This window comes from Oryctolagus cuniculus, chromosome 19 (genome assembly GCF_964237555.1).
Source record: "Oryctolagus cuniculus chromosome 19, mOryCun1.1, whole genome shotgun sequence".
NCBI classification, from domain to species: domain Eukaryota; kingdom Metazoa; phylum Chordata; class Mammalia; order Lagomorpha; family Leporidae; genus Oryctolagus; species Oryctolagus cuniculus.
The window spans coordinates 8,002,981-8,025,030 of NC_091450.1; the positions used below are offsets into that span (position 1 = coordinate 8,002,981).

Here is a 22,050-nt window from a genome sequence, read left to right on the forward strand (position 1 = left end):
GAACAGGAGAAACCAGCATGGCTGACACAGTGCAGATGGTGGGACTGAGGCAGATGGCTGGGCGTGAGGAGTGCAAGGCGGGGGGGTCCCAGGCTGTTGGAAGGGGGCCCTTGGTGATGTGCCGAGGAGTTGTGTGGGAACGTGTGACTGAGGGGCTGCCAGATTGCTGAGCTTAGGGTGACAGAGTTCAGAGTCGCAGAGACGGTAAAGGAGCTGGAGGAAGGGACCCTGGCTCGGGGCAGGAGCTTCAGGCCTGAAGTCATCCCAGGAATCATCACTGAGTCTGGCCTGGGTGAAATGATTGGCAGCTGGGAGCCAGGTTCAGCTCATGGCTGCCTCAGTGTAGTTCTGCCAGTCCCTGTCTCCCAAGGGTGGGGCTGAGCTGACACGCCCTCTTCCCTTTCCAGGTCCAGGACAAGTTGCTGCTGTCTGCGTGCCACCTACTGGTCTCACTGGCCACCACTGTGCGGCCTGTCTTTCTGATCAGCATCCCTGCAGTGCAGAAAGTGTTCAACAGAATCACCGATGCCTCTGCCCAGCGGCTGGTCGATAAGGTGAGGTCCGGGCTCCCCAGCTGCAGGAAAGCAGAGGAAGAAGAGTGTGGCCTCTTTGCACTCAGCGGGCAGCTTGTGCCCACACAGAGTTCTTACCTGGGCGGCACTGGCAGGTGGTCCTCAGAGATCCTCGCAGCGCCCTTTCCAGTGTAGTCAGGGTGCGGGCCTGTAGCGGGTGAGAAGGCGCCTCTTGACAGGCAGACGGCTTTCGCTGCCTCGACACCTGGTAATTTGCTCTGTGGTCTGAGGGTTCTCTATGGTTTTTTGGTCCAAACCAGTCTAGGTTTTGTTTGTTGTTCCTGTGTGTGTGGTTTTTGAAAAGCTTCAGGCAGTGTCTTAGACCCCTTCTAGGAGGTTCAGGTTCAAATGAACAGAGAGGAGTGGAATAGGAGGGGAGCGCCGGGGTGGGAGTGCTTTGCTTCCCTTGCACTGCGGCTCTGTGGGTGGGGAGAGACGCCAGCCGGCTCTGCTCTCAGCAGCTTCTGAGAGTGTGGGCAACCAGCCGCTGAGGGGCTGCTCCCCTGTAGAGCTTCCAGTGCCAGATGAGACGGGAAGGAAGAGGGCCAGGACTGACTGTTGAGCCTGGCACTGGGGTGCGCTAGTCCCAGACTTGGTCTTACTGCTGCATTTCTCTGTCCTCACCGGCTTGCCTTAGAGTTGGACCACAGAGCTGCCGGAGTCCCTGGCTGGGGCTCTGGGTGCACAGTGTGCAGTGGTCACCAGTGGCCGGGCTTGCTGTTGCTCTTTGACCTCCGATGGATGCCTTTGGGGTCTCTTTTAGGCGCAGGTGTTGGTGTGCCGAGCCCTCTCTAACATCTTACTGCTTCCGTGGCCGAACCTTCCAGAGAATGAGCAGCAGTGGCCTGTGCGCTCCATCAACCATGCCAGCCTCATCTCCGCGCTCTCCCGGGACTATCGCGACCTGAAACCCAGTGCCATCACCCCGCAGAGAAAGGTGCCACTGGATGACAGTAAGTGACCCAAGGACATTGGTAGGGCAGGATTGTTCTTGTGGCACATGAGATTTGCACCAGAGGCTCCTGATGTGAAGTCCTTTGTCCATTGTCACCAGGTAGAAATCGGTGAGCTTGTCAGCTGGATCCACTTCTGAGTGCAGGTTGCCTCTTGTCTGGCATAAGTGTACAACATGCCAGAGACCTAAGACAGACGTTTGTGGATGTCACTGTTGATGGTGCCTTCCCATCGATAAGATACAGCCATGGTGACTGTTGATTCATTTCTGATACTTGTAAAAACAAACAAAGCAATTCACCTCTACATACTGGGAAAAAGAATTTATTACTGACTTTCAAGATTGGCTGTGATCTTTTTCCAAATAAAATAATTCAGAGGTTTTGAAAGCGCCTGGGATCTTTACACACAGCACCTGAAGTTTGACTGTTTATATTAAAGAGAGGGGAAAAAAGAACCAGAACTCTTGTTCAAGTATGTGGTGTCAGGTTTTCTGGAAAGTCTTCCTGAAATAGCAGACAGTAAAACATGTTTGCAAAATACAGTTTGTTTTCACAGTAAGAAAAGGTTAAAATATTTTTAGATGATGTCATTTGTAGAATGCTTCATGAATTAGTAGATATAATAAAGGATACTCTGTATTTTTAAGAACATTACTTTTATAATCAGGAAGATTAATTTTTAAATGTATCTTATGTTATATGCTTATAGTTGGATAATAGTAGCTTACCTATGTTTTTAAAGATTATCTTCTTTTTATTTGAAAGGCAGAGAGAGAGGGAGAGGGGGAAAGAGAGAGAGAAACAAAGATGAGACACCTCTCCTCTGCTGGTTCACTCCCCTGGTGCCTGCAGTAGCCAGGGCTGTGCCATCCCAAAGCTGGGAGCCAGCTCAGTCTGAGTCTCCCACATGTTGGTAGAGACCCAAGTACTTGAGCCATCTCTGCTGCCTCCCAGGTTGTACGTTTGCAGGAAGCTGGAATTGGGTGCAGAGGCGGGATTTGAATCCAGGCACTGTGACGTGGAATGCGGGCTTCCCAAGCTGCCTGCACCCACTACTGTACAGCGCCTGCCCCTAGCTTACCTACTGAGGTAAACCACTCTGGGCACTCAGGTCTCTGTCCATGGCTTCCACATGCCTGGGTTCATCAGCTGCAGGTTGAAAATATTTGGGAAGAATGCTGCATTTGGACTGAACATGTACAGGGTTGTTTCTTGTCATGCTTCCCTAAAATGACTTAGCATTATTAGGTGTTAAGTAATCTGGAGATGCTTCCCTGGGGCCTGTGGGTAGGGAATGGGCCTGGGTGCTCTGCAGGCACTGCACCATTCTGTGTAAGGGACCCGAGCATCCGCACATGGCTCTAGCGGGTCCTGGGACTGGTCCCCCATGGCAGATTTTCATCCACATCCAATCTCTGGCTGTGCTAGCACCCGACTTCAGACTCTGCTCTGTGATCCTGCTTTCGAGTTTTTTTTCAAAAACTGAGCAATTCTTTGAATTCTCCCATCAGTTTATGAGTTAGGGACTGTTAATTGTCTTGGTTTGTATGTGAGGAAACTAAGGTATAGGAAGATTAAACAGTGTGGGCGTTACCTGTGCAGCTGTTGTGGAGTCATGCTTTACAAAGCTGAAGGCTCTCCTTTTCTCACTTTACCGTGCTTGCTAATTATTTCAGTCAGCATAGGCTAGGGTAAGCTCTGTGGTCACAAGCAACCCAACAGCTTAGTGGCTTTAGTGCAAGAAAACATTTCTTTTTTTTTAAAGATTCATTTATTTACTTGAAAGTCAGAGTTACACAGAGAGAGGAGGGGATGGGGAGACAGAGAGAGAGAGGTCTTCCATCCACTGGTTCACTCCCCAATTGGCTGCAATGATAGAGCTGCGCTGCACCGAAGCCAGGAACTTCTTCAGGGTCTCCCTCGCGTATGCAGGGGCCCAAGGATTTGGGCCATCTTTTACTGCTTTCCCAGGCCACAGCAGAGAGCTGGATTGGAAGTGGAGCAGCCAGGAGTCGAACTGGCGCCCATATGGATGCTGGCACTACAGGTGACAGCTTTACCTGCTATGCCACAGCGCCGGCCCCAAGACAACATTTCTATACATCGAACTTGGGGCTTAAGGATCCAGCTTGGTGAAGGGCCCATTTCAATATGTGCTTATGCTGGGGAGGGACGTGAGCAGTGGTTCTTACAGCTCATTGTCCAGAGCAAGCCTTAGGACCTTTCAGAGGGTTGGAAGGTGTCATGTCAGCTGAGTGACAGTGATGGTTTGCTGGGTGAATGTAGCTAAGAGCATGGTTAACATCTGTTGAATGGGTTGAAAACTTTGTGTACATTATTTCATTTGGTCTTCCCTGTGATCCTGTGAGACATATCTTAGAATAGCTTTATAATTAGAAGTAGCTTCACACTTATGTAATAGTTGGAAAAGTAAGGTGAATGGCTTCGTCTGTTCAGTCTGGGTGTTCTGTGTATCTTTCACCCAGCTTTTACCAGGTATTGTTTTGCCACGGTGGTGCTTTCTTCCTACTAGCACACACCTTTTTAGAGATGGACAGACGTCACCACTTCCGTGGTGAAAGCGTTGCCTTTCTACAGAACAAGGTGCTGTCTGCACTGTAAGCAAACACCATTAACGCAGTCTAGATGTGGGATGGTGTTGAAGTAATGGCATTTAACGTATACCCACATTAAAATTTTCTCCAGTAGTTATTACCAAAATACTCTTTTTTTTGCTTTTGAAAAACCAAGGTTGGCTGGCGCTGTGGCTTAGTAGGCTAATCCTCCGCCTTGCGGTGCCGGCACAGCGGGTTCTAGTCCCGGACGGGGCACCGGATTCTGTCCCGGTTGACCTCTTCCAGGACAGCTCTCTGCTGTGGCCCAGAAGTGCAGTGGAGGATGGCCCAAGTGCTTGGGCCCTGCACCCCATGGGAGACCAGAAGAAGCACCTGGCTCCTGCTATCGGATCAGCGCGGTGCGCCGGCCGCAGTGCACCAGCCGTGGCGGCCATTGGAGGGTAAACCAATGGCAAAGGAAGACCTTTCTCTCTGTCTCTGTCACTGTCCACTCTGCCTGTCAAAAAAAGAAAAAAAAGAAAAAAAGAAAAAGAAAAACCGAGGCTGTATTCCAGGGTCGCATCTCTAGTCTCCTTTCATGTAGGAAAGCACCCCCATCTCTTCGCTTTCATGACCATAGCATGTTTGGAGAGTCTAGGCGTGTTTCTTTCTGCACGTTCCACGGTCTGTTCTGTTTGGAGTGGTTTCCGGTGCAGTGACATGTACTTGCCGCATGATTGACAATGGTCAGTGTACCTGCTTCGGCAGTGTCTGTAAATCTGACCATTGGAGAGGTGCTCTCTCGCTGCGGCCTGGCAAGTGGAAGTTGCCTAGGCTCCTAGAGAAAGTGGCGGGCCCAGGGCTCGCTGCTGGGTCTGAGGGGCTCCCTCGCCTGTCCTGTGGAGGTGGAGCCCAGTTCACTTCCCACACTCCTCTTACACAGACCCGCAGTGCTTCCCGAGATTTCTAAATAAATGTTTGTTTTTGTTTGAGTTGTCTTCGGAGGCAGAGGTCTCTCCCCCTGGAACTGTGGTTTCCTGGAGTGGGAAGAGTTCACGTGCTTGGAGTTGTTGTGGGCGGCTCCTCAGTCGGCAGTGTTCACTGCCCAGTGCCGCTGGCCGGTGTGCTGGCCCAGGCCTGCTGTGGGCCGCTGTCTTTGTCCGTCCTCGGCCTTCCAGGTGAGGTGGTGCTGTCCACGTTTTCAGAGGAGGAAACCGGCACTCAGGATCGAGCAGAGCTGGGGGCCAGACCTAAATCTCTTACCTCCTGAGCACGACTTTCTGCTCCCCCCTCCCTGCAGCTGTGTCAACCCCCACAGAAGTGGCTGGGCTCCGGGGTGTGGGGACGTTCAGAGCGTGCTGCCAGGCAGAAGCTGGCTGTCAGCCGGCTTTGGGTCAGCCTCTGGAGGTCGCCAGATTAAGCGCACCAGGCTCAGGCTGAGCCATGGGGTCCCCTGGGGAGGCTGGTGGGAAGCTCCACTCCACGTGCGCTGGGAGCAGTGACGGCTTCCCTGTCCTGGGTCTTCTCCTCGCCAGGCACGTTGTTTACCTTGTCCCAGCTTCGTGTCTGAGCTGCACTCCGGCAAAGGTGGGGGTGCCAGGCATCCAGACCAGCGTATGGAGCCGTCTGGGGACTGCGTGTGGCTCACAGCCAGGCATTTCTCGCTGCCCATTGCTGCCACTGCTTCAGTGTTCCCTGCATGCTGCATGGTTTCAGAAAGTGCACTCATGCACGGGGGCATTGTCAGATTGTGTCAGCCAGGATGATCCATGTCATCAGGCCGCAGGCTGCTAGGCTGAGGACTGGACAAGCCGTGTGTGTGCATGAGCACACTGGAGGAGCAGGCTGACTGCACGTGTCCATTCTTGCCTGTGGTGATTCGCTCACTGGCCCATTTGGCAGTGTGGAGTTCCGACTGAATCTCAGGCACCTGACCTGGGATCATTTTGTTTTATTTATTTATTTTTTCCTGTGGACTTGTTGCCAGTGGGTAGGGGCAAAAACCTGAGCAAGCAGGTGGGCAGCTGGAGTCCTGGCATCAGAGAGAGAAGTAAGATAAACAAGTACCTAGAGAGCAGGCTACAGAGAGAAACCCTGGCACCCCGGCCTGCAGAGGCCCTGCTCCCTTGGCCGGGCTTCCTGGTCATCTTCTGGATGCCTCTGCAAGTTCCCTCCCCTCCCCCATGCTCCCTCGCATCCTGCTTTCCTCAACCGCATCATAATCGGCACCCTGATCTCAATTTGCAGCCAAAGTGATCATCCACCAGACACTTAGTGTCTTAGAAGACATCGTGGAGAATATCTCTGGGGAGTCCACCAAGTCCCGCCAGATCTGCTACCAGTCGCTGCAGGAATCCGTTCAGGTCTCCCTGGCCCTCTTTCCAGCTTTTATCCATCAGTCAGGTAGGAGCTGGCCCAGAGGCCTCACTGGTGGATGGCACTCCCAAGAGCCAGAGCAGTTGGTCAGAGGGGTAGCACTCATGGCGGCTGCTCAGTGATTGGGGGAGGGGGAGCTGTGCTCAGGGTGGGTACCGTGGTGTTCGCGGGGGCAGCTGGGGCCGAGACCCCTTGGGGAAGTGAGCAGAGCCGTCAGTGTGGCCTTGGCAGTGCTGTCGTGTGGCTCAGAGTCGCTGAGGCCCCTGGCCTGGTTGGCTTTTTGAGTCTGCCTCGGCCACTCTGGAACGTGAGCAGACATGGGAGTCACAGGACCTTCCACGACAGCAGCGAGAGAATGTCTTCAGCTTAGAGCTGCTCAGCTCCTCAGCAGGGCAGTTTGACTGAGATCGTGTGGCCTGTCCCACCTGGTCACGGTCACCAATGGAGGCTCACTCCTGCCCTGGGGCCATTGGCCAGCATCATGAGAGCACTTACCGTGGTCTTGTCGGGCTCCCAGGAGGGGACCAGGGGCTTCACTGTCAGCACACACTCACGGATGGCCGCTTACAAGCTCATTCTGTGCAGTTTGAGATGTGGGATTGGAATTGCACTACATGTAACCAGTGTTTTCTGCAGTTAATCCATTTAATGGAGCAGAGCTGTGCAGCTGGTGTATACTCTCATTATCCACTTTGAGCCACTTGCCCCCTGGCCCAGGCGCAGGGGCTGTGGTCATGGAGAGAAGTGGCTGAAGCCCCAGGCGTTGATCCCACTGGACAGTGGTCAGCATGTGCACAGAGTGATCAATCATGCTGGAGGCTGGCCTGTGAGGGCTTTGACTTGATCTTTGTTTCCTGTGGGGACCCGGGGAGCAGAGGTCCCATGCACCAGAGCCTTGTTCTCTGTGTGTTCTTTATCATTCCTGCTTTCTGTCGCTGGCTCTGGTGGTGCAGGAAGCCTTGGAGAGAGAGAGTGTAGATTGCGGAAGAGTCCAGCGAGCGTGGCTCTGTGTACCCCTCGGAGCCTCGCTGTGACCTCCTGCCTTGCTCTTTCCCTTAGATGTGACTGATGAGATGCTGAGCTTCTTCCTCACCCTGTTTCGAGGCCTTCGAGTCCAGATGGGCGTGCCTTTCACTGAGCAGATCATACAGACTTTCCTCAACATGTTTACCAGGTAACCACCGGCCGCTGCCTGAGGATTTTGGGTTCTAGGGAGAAGCAGTGGGGCCTGGGGCCATCGGCTGCTTTTTGTCACCCACTGGTCGGCAGGGAAGCATGGCTTTGGTGACTGTGTGCCGTCCTCTTGTCTGCAGAGAGCAGCTGGCGGAGAGCATCCTGCATGAGGGCAGCACCGGCTGCCGCGTGGTGGAGAAGTTCCTGAAGATCCTGCAGGTGGTGGTGCAGGAGCCCGGCCAGGTGTTCAAGCCCTTCCTCCCCAGCATCATTGCCCTGTGCATGGAGCAGGTGTACCCCATCATCGCGGAGGTAGGAGGGCCGGCGGTGCTGTGTGCCACCCCCGTCTCGAGATTGGGGAGTATTGAAATAGGAAAAGGCGTTGTGTTTTCAAGTCATTGTAGTATTCTTGTGAAGTAGTTTTTCCAAGAAAGATGGCATTTAGTTGCCGGCGCCGTGGCTCAATAGGCTAATCCTCCACCTTGCGGCGCCAGCACACCGGGTTCTAGTCCCGGTCAGGGCGCCGGATTCTGTCCCGGTTGCCCCTCTTCCAGTCCAGCTCTCTGCTGTGGCCAGGGAGTACAGTGGAGGATGGCCCAAGTGCTTGGGCCCTGCACCCCATGGGAGACCAGAAGAAGCACCTGGCTCCTGCCTTTGGATAGGCGCGGTGCGCTGGCCACGGCGGCCATTGGAGGGTAAACCAACGGCAAAGGAAGACCTTTCTCTCTGTCTCTTTCTCTCACTGTCCACTCTGCCTGTAAAAAAAAAAAAAGAAAAAGAAAAAGAGATGGCATTTAGCTTTGTACAGTCTCTCTGTATTGATTACGTCCATTAGAGCGGTGTGGTATGCGTGTGCCAGGTTGACCATCACAGGTTAGGTCGGTAAGATCGGTCAACACATATCACCAAGTATGCTTCCCTCATAAGAGTGTTCACGGCCTGAAGGGTGCAAGGCAGCTTCCGTGTCATGGGCAAGCTCTGTGCCCTCAGTCCCTCGGCGTGGTACCTGCCATGGTCCTACAGATGGAACTTGAGTTGTGAGAGTTAACATTTCCAACTGTCCATTCTAAGAACAAAGTAAGTTCAGTTGTTGTGTTAGTCTGCTTCTTGTTACTTTGAGATGCCTTAGAGGAGTGTCTTTGGGAAAGGAAAGGCTTATTGAGGCCATGGTTCGGGGGTTATAGTGCAGAGGGTGTACTTAGTAATCAGGTGTGTGATAGCCACTCTCAGGTGCCACAGTTAGCTCGAATCTCCTCTCTCAGTCCATCCACCATTCACACGGAGACATCGGAGTTTCAGTGGCTGCACGAGTTTACGGGAGACCAGCCCCGTAGCGGCCGGAATGGTTGCTTCGCCTCAGGAAGCACACGGGAGCCCTGTACGGCTTCCTGCCACGGAAGCCTGTGGCCTCTGGTGTCGGTTTCATTTTAATCAAAGCTGAATTAATATATCTGGGCTTTATAACTTTGAGTTCTACAAAGACCTCTGGAATAATGTGAAGTGCCTGCTGCCCACTGATTTGGAGGTTTTGGGCTAAGCTGGGAAACCCTGCTGAGGCCCCCCCCGCCCCTGCTCAGAATCTCCGAGGCCAGGAAGAGCCAGCCGGGTCCAGAGAGTGATCAGCGCGGTGTGTGGCTCTCCCAGGAGGTCCTCCTGACGGCTTCTTGGTGGTTCCTGAGTGCTCTGTAAACTTCGCTGTCCTAGCTGCTTTTAAGACATCTTGTTTCTCATTAGCCTGAGAGGTTGCCTAACACCAACATGTTAGCTGGAATTGAGTTTTTGCCCTAGGAAAGTGAACGACACAACCAAGATGGGACGGTCATATTGGCATTTTTCAGAACAGAGAATCTGTGGTCCTAATTGGCCCCTCCCTTGGCTGCCTTTTTGCCTGGTGTGTAGAGCTGAATGCTTCCTTCAGAAAAAGGGCCCCTGGGCCCTGTTGGGGGTGTCTTTCTCCAGCGTGGGCCGTCTCTGCTGAGCGCTCCTGATGTGCACGGCGACACTGTGGGCTCGGGTTTTCTGCACAGGCGGTGACAAGAGTGTGTGTGGGAAGCTGGTGCCCTGCTTGCTGGCAGCAGGCATGTCTCTGGCCTCTGTCGCAGGGCCAAGATGGTGGGAAGGGAAGGGCTGAGCGTCTGTGTGTGTTTCCACAGCGGCCCTCCCCGGATGTGAAGGCTGAGCTGTTTGAGCTCCTTTTCCGGACCCTCCATCACAACTGGAGGTACTTCTTCAAGTCCACCGTGCTGGCCAGTGTGCAGCGGGGGCTAGCCGAGGAGCAGATGGAGAACGAGCCCCAGTTCAGTGCCATCATGCAGGTAAGGCAAGGGCCGAGGACAGGCGCGCCCCACTCTGGGTCCGTTGGCCCGCCTGTTCCTTGGCTGACTTCCTGGCGCGTGGTCTCACCTCCTCCCACCTGGCCATTGCAGCATGTCCTGTCTTTGAAGCCCAGCCCAGCTTCTCACTATGTAGGGAGCCTCTGTCTCTTCTGTAAACAGGGCTGATCCTGCCTGCTTGGGGGGGTGGTGCTAAATAAGATCACATTTACAAAGTGTTTGGTGCTTACAGGTGTTTGACAAGTGTCACTTCCTTACTGCCTGTCTCCTGCCCCCCTGCACCCACCCCCGGCACTAACTCACACTGAGGGGGTGGGGGGCGGCCATCAGCAGAGGTGCTGCCCTGGGAGCGAGCAGTGGTGATGGTTCCATCCGGTAGAAAAGTGAGCTGTGTGGGTCCCGTGCTCCTGGCAGTGGTGGCCCCTGTGGGCAGCGCTGGGCTTCTGGGAGCTGCTGTCAGATGCTCCCTACCTTTTGCACTCAGCTGTCAGGCTTTTGTATTGTTTTTTAAAGACTGATTTTAAAGAAGATTTTATTTGTTTATCTGAAAGGCAGTTAGAAGGAGACAGAGAGGGTGCGGTCTGCCATCCACTGGTCTGCACCCCAAATGGCTGTAATGATTGGGGCTGGGCCAGGCCAAAGCCAGGAGCCAGAAACTCCATCTGGGTCTCTCACATGGGTGTAGGAGCCCAAGCACTTGGGCCATCATCCCCTGCCTTCCCAGGTGCATTAGCAGGGAGCTGGACTGGAAGTGGAGCAGCCAGGACTCAAACAGGTGCTCATATGGGATGCTGGCGTCGCGGGCAGCAGTTTACCCTGCCGGGGCCCAGGCTTCTGTATTCTGAGACCCAGACTAACGGGGGCTTGTCTTTGTTTTTTTCACTGTGCTTTTCCTCATGGGGAAGCCAGAGGAATTCCTACCCCTCCTCCCTTCAGCCAACACACACCATGCGTGTGGGCATGCATGTACAGTGTGCACACACACATACAACACACATGTGGGAATTCCTGCCTGGAGAGCTTGGGTTGGAGTAGGCAGGTACTTGTTCCCCACCCCCTCCCTCTCCAGCACTGCCCTGGCTCAGGGCTGCTCACAGCGTCACAGTTTGGCAGTTGCTTATGTGTAGCTATGGTTTGGTGGGCAGCTCTACTTCTGAGTATTTTACCCGAGATGAACGCAGACAAACATTAATACAACCTGAACACAGGTGTTTATAAAGGCTTGTTTCCTGATTGCCCCAAACTGGGAAAGTGCAGATGCCCATCTGCTGGTGAATGGATGTACATACGGGCACATCCGTGTTATGTACTAACTCAGCCATGGGAAAAAACACATGGCTGGTACGGATAACACCAAAGATGGATTTCAGATCTTCCACCCCATGTGAAAGCAGCAGGTTCCCAAAGACAGGGACTCAGAGCTTTGTGGGGGGGGGGGGTGTGTGTGTGAGATGTGGCAGAAAGAAGAAGCAGGACCCAGTGGGGAAGACTCAGGCTGAGCCTTGTGAGGAGCACTCCTCAGGTCTGACCGAAGGTCGGGAGGCCTGGGGCAGCACGTGCGCTCGCCGTGGCCCTCCACATAAGGGCAGGCTTGTGCTTAGGGTCGAGGGCCTGGAAAGACTTGGTCTGAGGGGCTTAAGTTTTATGTATTTATTTGAAAGGCAGGATTAGAGGCAGAGGCAGAGAGAGAGAGAGAGGTCTTCCATCTGCTGGTTCCCTCCCCAGTTGGCCACAATGGCTGGAGCTGCACTGATCTGCAGGCAGGAGCCAGGAGCTACTTCCAGGTCTCCTATGTGCATGCAGGGGCCCAGGGACTTGGGCCATCTTCTGCTGCTTTCCTAGGCCATAGCAGAGACCTGGATCGGAAGTGGAGCAGCCGGGATTTGAACCGGCGCCCATATGGGATGCTGGCACTGCAGGCGGCGGCTTTACCCACTACACCACAGCTCCGGCCCCAGTCTGAGGGGTTTAAATGCTGCTTATAAAATGGTGGGCTTATTTCCTAGGCTTTTGGACAGTCCTTTCTTCAGCCTGACATCCACCTTTTCAAGCAAAATCTCTTCTACTTGGAGACTCTCAATGCCAAGCAGAAGTTGTACCACAAGGTAAATGCTGTGTCTCCTTCTTGAGCCATGGACCAGGTCCCAGCCCCTCGGGTCGGGCACTAGGACCTGCCATGGCCCCCACTCACTGGTCTCTCTTGGCCCTCAGAAGATCTTCCGGACCACCATGCTGTTCCAGTTCGTGAACGTGCTGCTCCAGGTCCTCGTTCACAAGTCCCATGACCTCCTGCAGGAGGAGATTGGCATCGCCATTTACAACATGGCCTCTGTGGACTTCGACGGCTTCTTTGCAGCCTTCCTGCCAGAGTTCCTGACTGGCTGTGATGGTGTGGATGCCAACCAGAAAAACGTGTTGGGGAGGAATTTCAAGATGGATCGGGTGAGGCGAGAGGGCTGAGAGCAGGGCCAGTGTGGGCCGGGGGCGGGGGAGGCCTCGTCAGGGCCTGGGCCTGGTTGTGCCCACCCTGGAGGTTGGCTGCAGTTTGTCCAGTGGATGCCCCGGGGCTGGGCTGCCTTTCGGTGGAGGGGCACACGCTCTTCCCCAGTCTCGGCTTCTGCATTGTCGTCTCAGCCACGTGTGCCCACCTCCTGGGCCTAGCACTCAGCTCCTTTGTCCTGACCTGTGCTTTCACCATGCCCTCATCTCCTCATGGGGAGGCGCTCCTCCGAGCCAGCACTGGTGTGGTAGAAGCTGCGCCAGGTACTCTTGCCCAAACTTGCAGACAGGCAGAGGAGATTGGTGCCCGGCAGTTGTGCCCGTGGGGCCGGGGTTAGAGCTGGGGCTGACCTGCGGCTGCCAGTCCTGGGAGCGGCCCTCACAGCACGCACCTGGGCCGTCTCCACCTGACAGCAAGCATCGCTGGTGATGCGTGCTGTGCCGCTGCACGGTGCCCGGCGTCTGCTGTGGCCTCCTTCCTGGGCGCTGCTTCCTCCTCCTGCCGCAGGTGCCCCAGTCTCTGGGCCCAGCAGGCTGCTTGGGGAGCTTCCCCTGTGGAGTAAGCAATGTTCCTCTTTATCTGCCTGATCCTGGGTCAGGTCAGGGGAGGTCCTGATGGCATGTTCGTGCCTCCGCGTCAGCGTGGGGAGCCGCAGCTGCTCCAGGGGAGCAGCCGTAACGACTCTGCTTTCTGATGTGTGGCGGGGCGGTTTCTTCTCACATCCGACTTACTTTTGTCTCGGATCGGCTTTTACCTGGGTCTGTCTGGTCCTCTCCTGAGCTTCTGGAAGTTCACTTCAGCTACTTGGGTATTTTTCCTTCCTTATATATTTTTTTAAAGATTATCAATTTATTTAATTTATTTAAAAGGCGAGTGACAGAGGGACATTCCGTTTGCTGGTTCACTTTCCAGATGGCCACAACAGCCAAGTCTGAGGCAGGCGAAAGCCAGGAACCAGGAACTCCATCTGGGTCTTCACAGGGACCCAAGTGTTAGGCCACCTTCTGCTGCATCCCTACGTGCATTAGCAGGGAGCTGGGTCAGAAATGGAGCAGCCGGGACTCAAATCAGTGTTCCCATATGGGAGGCCAGCATTGCAAGCTGTGGTTTAACCCGCTGTGCCACAACCCTGCCCCGCCTCCCTTTCATCAGAGGCCGGATTCTGTATTACTGAGCAGTTTCTAATGACATGAATTTCAGTCAACTTGTTGATTTTAAAGCAGCTTACACATTGGAAGCACTTGGGTGTGTATGAAGAAATAGGGAAGCACACTCAGGTTCCACTCTGGAACTTCTGATTTGCTGTTTGAAAGGCAACCCCCATGGCGCTGGTTCTAGTCCCGGCTGCTCCACTTCTGATCCAGCTCTCTGCTATGGTCTTGGAAAGCAGAAGATGGCCCAAGTCTTGGGTCCCTGCACCCACGTGGGAGACCCGGAAGAAGCTCCCAGTTCCTGGTTTCGGGTTTGCCCAACTCCAGCCATTGTGGCCTTTTGGGGAGTAAACCAGCGAATGGAAGCTCGCTCTCTCCCTCTCAGATAAAAAGGCATTGCCCCTTCTGTTTGTGAATTCACTGTGAGTTTGAAGCCGCTGCCTGGAGTCTGGGTCCACAAGCTCCTGCCTTCACCCAGTCTTGCTGGGAAGATGGGCTCGCAGCGCCCTCTGTAGGCCACACTGTGCCCAGCTCGCTATGTACTCTGGCTTGGGCAAGCTGCGTTCCCAGATGACTCAGGCTAGGTGGTTGGCAGTTACAAAGCCAGGAAGCAGGATTCAGACTGAGTGTGGTAGCTGCAGAGCCTGCAGCGTGAGCCTGCTGGGGCCTGGGAAGAGGCGTGAGCAGCCGTCCTGCAGGCAGCTTGTGGTGGGGTCAGGAGGGCCTGGCATGCCTTCGGCTGCTTCTGAGCCTGGGCGCGTCCCGGGGTCACAGGCAGATGGCACCTGGACATGGGCCTCGTGTGCGTGCTGAGCACGTGCTTCGCTGCTGGCCTGCAGCCGTGCAGGAGGCGTCAGGTGATCCTGCATGGCAGGGGGCGGCCTGGGCGGTGCGCTCTGGAGTTTCAGGTTCACACTGCGGGGGCTTCCATGTGGATGTGTCCCCATCCCCGTGCACTGGCTCACTCGGGAGGATTGGGGCTGCCTGCAGGCCTGTGGGGGGGCTCAGGAGCAGGCCGTCCCTGGTGCGGCCCCTTCCTTCCCTGTCCTGCAGGGCCCTGCACCTCTCCGGTGGGGGTCCGGGTGTGGAAGCAGCTGGCGCGGTGTGGTGGGGGGTGAACTGGGGTGTGGGAGGGCGTCTGAGCCACAGCGGTGCCCCTGCCTTCCAGGACCTGCCCTCGTTCACCCAGAACGTGCACAGGCTGGTCAACGACCTGCGCTACTACCGACTCTGCAACCACAGCCTGCCCCCCGGCACCGTGAAGCTCTAGGCCCAGCCCCGCGCGCCGCCTGCACCACCGCCACCTCCACCCTCACCACAGGGAGTGCCCAGACAAGCCTCAGCGCCCTGCTGTTCTCACGCCAGAGCAGTGTGGCCTGCGCCCGTCCCTCGGCTCCCCTCTGCCGGGGCCCTTGGAGCATGGGCTGGAGTTCCCAGGGTGCTTGGAAGAGGCGGAGGGTCATGTGGCGGGTGCCTGGGAGGCACCGGGATCCCCTGGGGGTCCGTGCAGAGGGTGCACTTAGCAGTCAGGAGCAGAACTGCCAAGGACAGCCGAGGACAGTGCCGCCTTCTCACCATTCCACCCCCCAGCCCGGGAGAGACGCCATGGGCCCTGCTGTGGGACTCCTCTGCCAGCCCCTCCCCCGATTGCCTTGAAATCTCGGCTCTTTGTCAGAGATTCACAGAGACTCGTGTTTTTGTTCTTGTTTTCTCAGCATTCCATTGTGATACTAAGAGACTAAGAGGCTTAATGAGAAATAAAAGGCTTATGTTGTTGTTATAAACACTGGTGCGGGGCTTCTTTCCACTCAGGCCTCTGCCTGGCCAGCATCCTGCCAGGGGAGCAGGGTGGCGAGGCTTGAGGCCTCCACGGTGGGCCACTCGGAGCCACGGGCAGACCAGGACCCCAGTTCTAGTGAGGGCAGGAGTAGCCTGGACAGCCAGCCCATGGAGGAGGTAGCACTGGCATCCAGACCTGCTCCTTCCCTTCCCAGGATGCCTGGCCAGAGCTGAGGGCTCCGCGCGCAGAGGCAGGGAGGGGAGGCCTCTTGATGGAGCACCCAGGGGTAGAGGGTGGAGTGGGGATGGCGGGAGGATGAGTGAGGGCAGGGGTGGAGGGCTCCCTGACAGGTCTCAGCGCCGGAGCCTTGCCCAGCTGTCCATGTGCACGGTAGGTACCCGACCTAGAGTTTGCAGCACTTCCTGCGGTAGGTGTGATGGGCGGGGCTCCCCGGAGGAGTTGGGAGTGTGGTTCCTGAGAAAGAGGAGGGGTCAGCGTAGGCAAGGAGAGAGCTGTAGGCTGATGGCTTCTATCGCTGTGGGGGTGCTGGGCAGGTGTGAGCAGCAGAGTTTGTGTGTGTGTGTGTGCGTGCGCACACGAGTGTGCCACAGCCCCTTGCTCCGGGTCAGAGCCTCCCAGCTCGTGCCACGGTTCAAGAGGGAGGGAGGTGCAGGGGCTCTCATGCATTCCTACACCTGCTGGGGATGAGGGCTAAGGGCATGGTCTGGCCCAGTGGCTGCCTGTGAACCCCACCTGTGGGCAGGACTTGGGGAGGACTTTGCTTCTGTGTGGGGTGGAGGGACTCCCATTGCTTGGCTGTGTGCAAGCAGAGGCTGGGTGACCCAGGGCCGGGCGGTGGGGAGGCCACAAAGGCCTCTGAGCTGTTTCTTGCCCTCAGTGCTCTGGGGCCTGGCCCAGAGCAGGCCTTAGGACATGTGCCTGGACTTGGATTTGTTCTTAGGTCCTGGGCGAGCACAGGAATCGGGTGGTGATAGAGGGGACAACAGTGAGCCTTTTGGGCAGTCTGAGGTGGGGGGCTACTGAACAAGGGGCACTGCTCTCCCTGCCGCCTTGGAGAGTGAGGGGCTCTCTCTCCACGGAGGTTTTGTGACCTGTGTCCACCACCGGAACAGCTGCTGGCTGTGGGAACTGATGACGCCTCTGTATAATACCATCATTTCTGGCGTCTTTCTCAACCACCAGCCTTATGGCGGTGGAGGGCTAGAGGTTCCTTTTTTAAATTTTTATTTATTTGAGAGGCAGAGCTAGACAGGGAGAGACAGAAAGGTCTTCATCTGCTGGTTCACTCCCCAAATGGCCGCAATGGCTGGAGCTGCGCCGATTTGAAACCAGGAGCCTGGAGCTTCTTCTGGGTCTCCCATATGGGTGTAGGGGCCCAAGCACTTGGGCCATCTTCAACTGCTTTCCCAGGCCATAGCAGAGAGCTGGATTGGAAGTGGAGCAGCCGGGATTTGAACCGGTGCCCATATGGGATGCTGGCATTGCAGGTGGCAGCTTTACCCGCTACACCACAGCGCTGGCCCCAGAAAACTCTCTAAACCCTGTGTGCCCACAGAAAACCAGTGCTGATGTGTTGTCTCCCACATTTTGTTTTTAAATTGAGCACCTATTTTGTAGCCTTTTTATCCACTGTGTGGTGACAACTGCCCACCAGAACATGACTTTTTTTTTTTTTAAGCTTGCTTTATTTGTAAGTCAGAGCTGGGGCGGGGGGAGGGAAGGAGGTGTCTTCCATCTGCTGGTTCCCTCCCCAAATGGCCACAATGGGCTGGGTTGGGCCAGGCAGCAGGCAGGAGCTCCATCCTGGTCTCCCACGTGGGTGGCAGGAGCCCAAGCATTTGGGCCTGGGAAGCCTGCATGAGATCATGGGGATGGTGATTACCACAGCTGAACCCCCAACCAGGACGTGTTCAGCAAAGAGAGCGCTTGTCAGTGACAGTGCTGGCACAGCAGGTGCAAACAGACCAGGTCCTGTAGTCCCACCTGAGGCAGCCAGGCTCACTGCGTGGTGGGAGGGGCGGGAGGGGCGGCAACCCTTCCTCTTTGGAGGGCGGGCCCAGGCACTGGTTTAACTCCTTGGACTCCTCTCAAAGGAAGCGAGCGACTGCAGGGCCCAGTCTGTGTCTCCAGCACCCTGCAGAAGGCTTGACCTGGAGCAGGGGCCCCCAGAAAGGCTGAGCGTGCCAGGGACCCTTCAGGTCCCCCCCCCCCCCCCCCCCGGTGGCTTATGCAGCATCCAAGCAGGGATGCCGTGTCCTTGCTGGCCGCTCACCTGCCTGGGCCACCACAGGCCTGATGTGACCTGGCACTCTCCCCCCTCCTCCCCCAGTCCGTACCATCTCCGGGATAGCCTGCCTGCCTGTGCATTTATCTCCAAACACCTGGCCTTCCGTGGTGGTGTGGGCGTGGCAGGGGCCGGCCCTGGGCTTCTGAGAGCCCTGCGGACAATGGTGGGGGGAACTGGAGACAGACACATGTCCTCGTCAGCCCCCACCCCGCCCCAGGAGGGCGCTGTCCCCACTGCAGAGGCGAAGTCCCCGGCGGCCAGGCGGAGCCTGGGGAGTCGCGGTGACCTTGCCGCCAGCCTGTAAGGGTGCGCGGGGAGCGGCGCTTCCCATTCTGGATTGCGTGTGCGCAGCAGTTAATCGTCCCGGAGAGCCTGAGCCGCCCGGGGCAGTGGCCAGAGCCCGGCGGAAGCTCTGGGCCTGTTCCCGGAATTATCTGCGCCGGCCAGCACAAATGCCAGCAGGACGTGGGGGCTCAGAGAGGGGGCGTGACTGGCCCAAGGCCACACAGCCACAACTGAGACCCAGCGCTGGTCTGCCTTGGCCGCCGTGTGCCCACGTCACTCATAAACCTCACGCTCTGAGTCAGGGACGCAGGACATATGGCACTGCCCGTGGGACAGGACCCTGGTCACGCATGGCCTTGGTCCCAGCCAGGGGCGGGGCGGCCGCTCTGCCCCTCTCCCCGCCTAGCCTGGGCTGAGCAGCGCCTTCCCAGCTGCTGCAGGAACGGGACCCACGAGCCCGGGGCCTGGGTCCCTCCCGGGGAGGGGGTGGGCGGCTGGCTTCCTTGTGCACAGCAGGGCTCCGACCCCGACAGGGTCTTTGCTAGGGCCCCTAGGCTTGGAAATTTGCTCGGGGTGGTGCAGGCGGGGCTGGGCTGAGGGGAGGCCAAGTCCTGGGTCAAGAGCGAGGCAGGGAGCAAGAGGAGGCCTGAGCTGGTGTCGGGTTCTGCACGACAGCCTACGCGTGCGTGTCCACGAGCCCACGAGTGTGACGACAGGGTGGCTGGCAAAATAGACTCTGATTGGACTCAGGCGCACACGAAAAATTGGCCAGGTTCCATCCGCTGGTCCACTCCCCAGATGCCCGCTGCAGCCAAAGTCAGGAGCTAGGAGCTCCCCCCTGGGCTCCCCTGTGGCTGAGGGGACCCAGCACTTGAGCCACCAGGTCAAGTGTCACCTCCCAGGCTGCGCGTTAGCCGGACGTTCGGTGGGAAGCACAGGCGGGCATGGGTCCCAGGGACCCTGGTGCGGGTCGCAACCCCCTAAGCGGCGCCTGCCCCCAGGCCTCTGTCCTCGGTCAGTCGCCCCATCCCCCCGTCGGGGACGTGCCGGGGGACCGGTTAGCCCGGATGTCCAGCTTCGGCCTCCGCGCCGTCCGCAAGGTCACCCCTACCTTATAGACGGGGAACTGGAACTTCACGAGTAGCAGGCGACCTGCCCGAGGCCGTGAGCGCTCCGGCGTCGCACATGACGCTGTGTGTGCTCCCTGCCCGCGTGCTCCGTCGCTCTATGTGACGTCAGCCCATGCACTCCGGCGCTCTCTGTGACGTCACCCTGTGTGCTCTGTCCCCGCGGCCTCGCGGCGTGGTGCTGATCCCCTCAGCCGGGCTGGTGCAGCGGGCGGCGCATGGCCCTCATGGGCTCGCTGCCTGCCCTGTCCTCCTTCCTCATCCTGCCGTCGTCGCACGGTGAGTCTCGACTCCGTCCTGCAGGCCTCGGCGGTGCGGACGCCGGGCCTGGTCCCCAGCGAGGCAGGCCGAACCAACCATCGATGGCTGTTTCCGGTTGTGTATCAGGAAAGGGATAGGGGACACGGGGACAGGGACGGGCGCCCACCTCCGCACGACCGCTCCTCCCGCAGCCGTGCAAAGGCCCAGGGGCAGGAGCCAGCCGCGCGGGCCGGAGAACATGAGGCCTATATGGGTGGGATCGGGAGAGTGCGGGGCCCTGGATGTTATTTACATTTGTACATGTGCTATTTTACAGAATTTTAGTCAATAACGAAAAACAAACAGCATTGCCCCAGCCCCGCTCCCCAGCACAGCCTAGGCCTCCGGGGCAAGTGATCAGAAGAGGTCTCAGCCGGTCCTGTGGCTGCCCCAAACTCAGACAGCCTAAAGCCCCGGGCGGGGGGCGCAGAGGGTGCCTGTGGCGGTGGTTGCCTGGCCAGGGCTGCGCGCACCCGCCGGGGCTCCCGGCAGCGTGGGTCTGTTTTCTGGGATAGTGGACCTTGAACGTGGAGCCTGCTGCGGCTGTGAGCTTGTTCGTTCAGCCCAGGCCACTCATCTCCCTCTGGCTTCCGCTCCGTCTCCAGAAAGCCCTGGATGGAGCCGGTGGGGGGGGGGCTGTGGGGAGATCCCCTCTCTGTGCCCACTCCCCAGGTTACCTACATTTCCTTATCAAATAATAAGGCCACAAATATCTATCGGGGGCCCAGTGCTGTGGTGCCTCTGGCCCTGTGAGGGTTGGCGCCGCCTTGCTGTCCAAGGCGCTCACAGTCCTCGTGCAAACTCCCCCTGGGATTTGATGAATTTGAGGGCCAGGACCAGGGCCGGGTGGGGCTTGGGCTACCACAGAGGACAGGGGCAAAGGGCCCCGAGGCACTGCTCTGCTGGCCTCGTCTTCTGGGTTTTTCTAGAAGCGTCCTCAGGTGGGCATGGCTGATGCCGGAGTTGCCCCTGGTGATGGACTTAACCCTCAGGCCTGCTCCTCCCCGGGGGCGGGGGCTGGCTCCCCTGGCAACCAGACCCCTCCTGAGCCTGAACGGGAGTTCCCCTTGTGGAACAAGGGATACTTTTGTCACTTGGGGACTTCCAAGGGGCTTAGGGGCTCTGTGTAGGAACTGGGCTCACGGGGTGAACAGGGAACAAAACACTCGCTGGTGCTGTCCCGGGGCAGAGGCCAAGTGCTGCGTTTCTTTCTTTCAAAGATTTATTTATTTGAAAAGCAGAGTGATAGAGGAGAGAGAGAGACACACACACACACACACACACACACAGAGCTCTTCCATCTGCTGGTCCACTCCCCAGATGGCTGCAACAGCCAGGGCTAGGCCAGGCTGCAGCCAGGAGCCAGGAGCTCCCTCCGGGTCTCCCACCACGTGGGTGGCAGGGGACAAGGATTTGGGTTTGTGCAGGCTTCCCAGGCACATGAGCAGGGAGTTGAGTGGAAAGCGGAGCAGCTGGGACTCGAACTGGCACTGTAAGCAGTGGCTTAACCTACTGCGCCACAACGTGGGCCCCTGCTTCTTAAAGATGTATTAATTTATGAGAGAGAGAGAGAGGGAGAGAGAGAGAGAGAGGTCTTCCATCTGCTGCTTCACTCCCCAAATGGCTGCAATGGTTGGAGCTGGGCCAGGCTGAAGCCAGGAGCCAGGAGCTTCATCCGGGTGTCCCACGCGGGTGCAGGGGCCCAGGGACGGCCATCACCACTGCCTCCCAGGGTCTGCACTAGCAGAGAGCTGGAGTCAGGAGCGGGAGCCAGGGATTGTAGTGGATGTAGGTGACTTCACTGCTGGGCACAATGCCTACGCCACCACCTCCGAGTCTGATTCTGACGTTTCTCAACCACTTACAAACACAGACAGCGTTCTCTGTGGGGCGGGTGGGGGACGGGACTGGCGGGGTGGGAGCCGAGGTCCATGGCGCTTGTTGCAGGGTAGAGGGGACACGTGAGGCAGCAGTCAGAGGCCCTGGGTCAAGCAGCCCTGAGCCTGGGAGCAGCCCCTTGCAAACTAGACTCCCAGGAGCCACAGTAGACTTGGTTTCTGAGCCGTGTTCTCGGCCACCGGGGAGACACGGCCTGCGCGCGCTCGCGTGTGTGTGTGTGTGTGCGTGTGCTGGAACATGTGCCGGGCTGTGGGGTTGGTGAGGGCCGTCCTCACAGATTCTCTCTCTCCCCTCTCTCTCTCTGTCTCGCCTCCCCTCTCTGGAACTCATTGATGACGATGCTGCCCCCTCTGGGAGTGCAGTGGCAGTGTTCTGGTTGTGGTTCCAACCCAGCTGCTCCCACCAACCCCAGGGCTCCCTCCCATCCACACCAGCTCCCATCCGGCCCTGAGCAGTACAACTCCACCAGCCTGCACCTCCACTCACCCCCTCTGACCCGGCCTGGCCAGCTGGCAGACAACCCTGGACCTCCAGCCAGGAGAGCTGGGGAGTCTCTGTCACCTCTCCTTTGCTCATAGGGGCAGGAAGGCAACAGAGGGGACAAGGCTACGCTGCACTCTGCTTGGTGGGTGGAGAAGTGGCATGTGCCTCCCCTCCTGCCCCCCACCACGTCGGAGCAGCTGTCACGTTTGCAGAGAAACCTGGGCCCAGGGGAAGGGAGGCCCTGGACGGCGC

At 57.4% G+C, this 22,050-nt stretch overlaps 1 protein-coding gene across 3 annotated transcripts in view; it reads left to right on the forward strand.

Annotated features, from left to right (window-relative positions):
- The window catches only part of LOC100350325 (exportin-6), a 123,138-nt gene extending 107,738 nt beyond the window's left edge, over positions 1 to 15,400 (forward strand). For 2 of the 3 annotated variants that reach the window (XM_008257959.4, XM_017342571.3), the window contains 9 exons: positions 408 to 554; positions 1,336 to 1,525; positions 6,331 to 6,486; positions 7,519 to 7,633; positions 7,773 to 7,944; positions 9,786 to 9,947; positions 11,972 to 12,070; positions 12,177 to 12,407; positions 14,785 to 15,400. In XM_008257959.4, coding sequence (XP_008256181.2) covers positions 408 to 554; positions 1,336 to 1,525; positions 6,331 to 6,486; positions 7,519 to 7,633; positions 7,773 to 7,944; positions 9,786 to 9,947; positions 11,972 to 12,070; positions 12,177 to 12,407; positions 14,785 to 14,886 — 1,374 coding nt within the window. In that variant the 3' untranslated portion in view covers positions 14,887 to 15,400. The remainder of the gene's footprint in view (positions 1 to 407; positions 555 to 1,335; positions 1,526 to 6,330; positions 6,487 to 7,518; positions 7,634 to 7,772; positions 7,945 to 9,785; positions 9,948 to 11,971; positions 12,071 to 12,176; positions 12,408 to 14,784) is intronic. The other variant, XM_017342572.3, reaches the window with a different exon arrangement.
- The last annotated feature ends 6,650 nt before the right edge of the window (positions 15,401 to 22,050 follow it).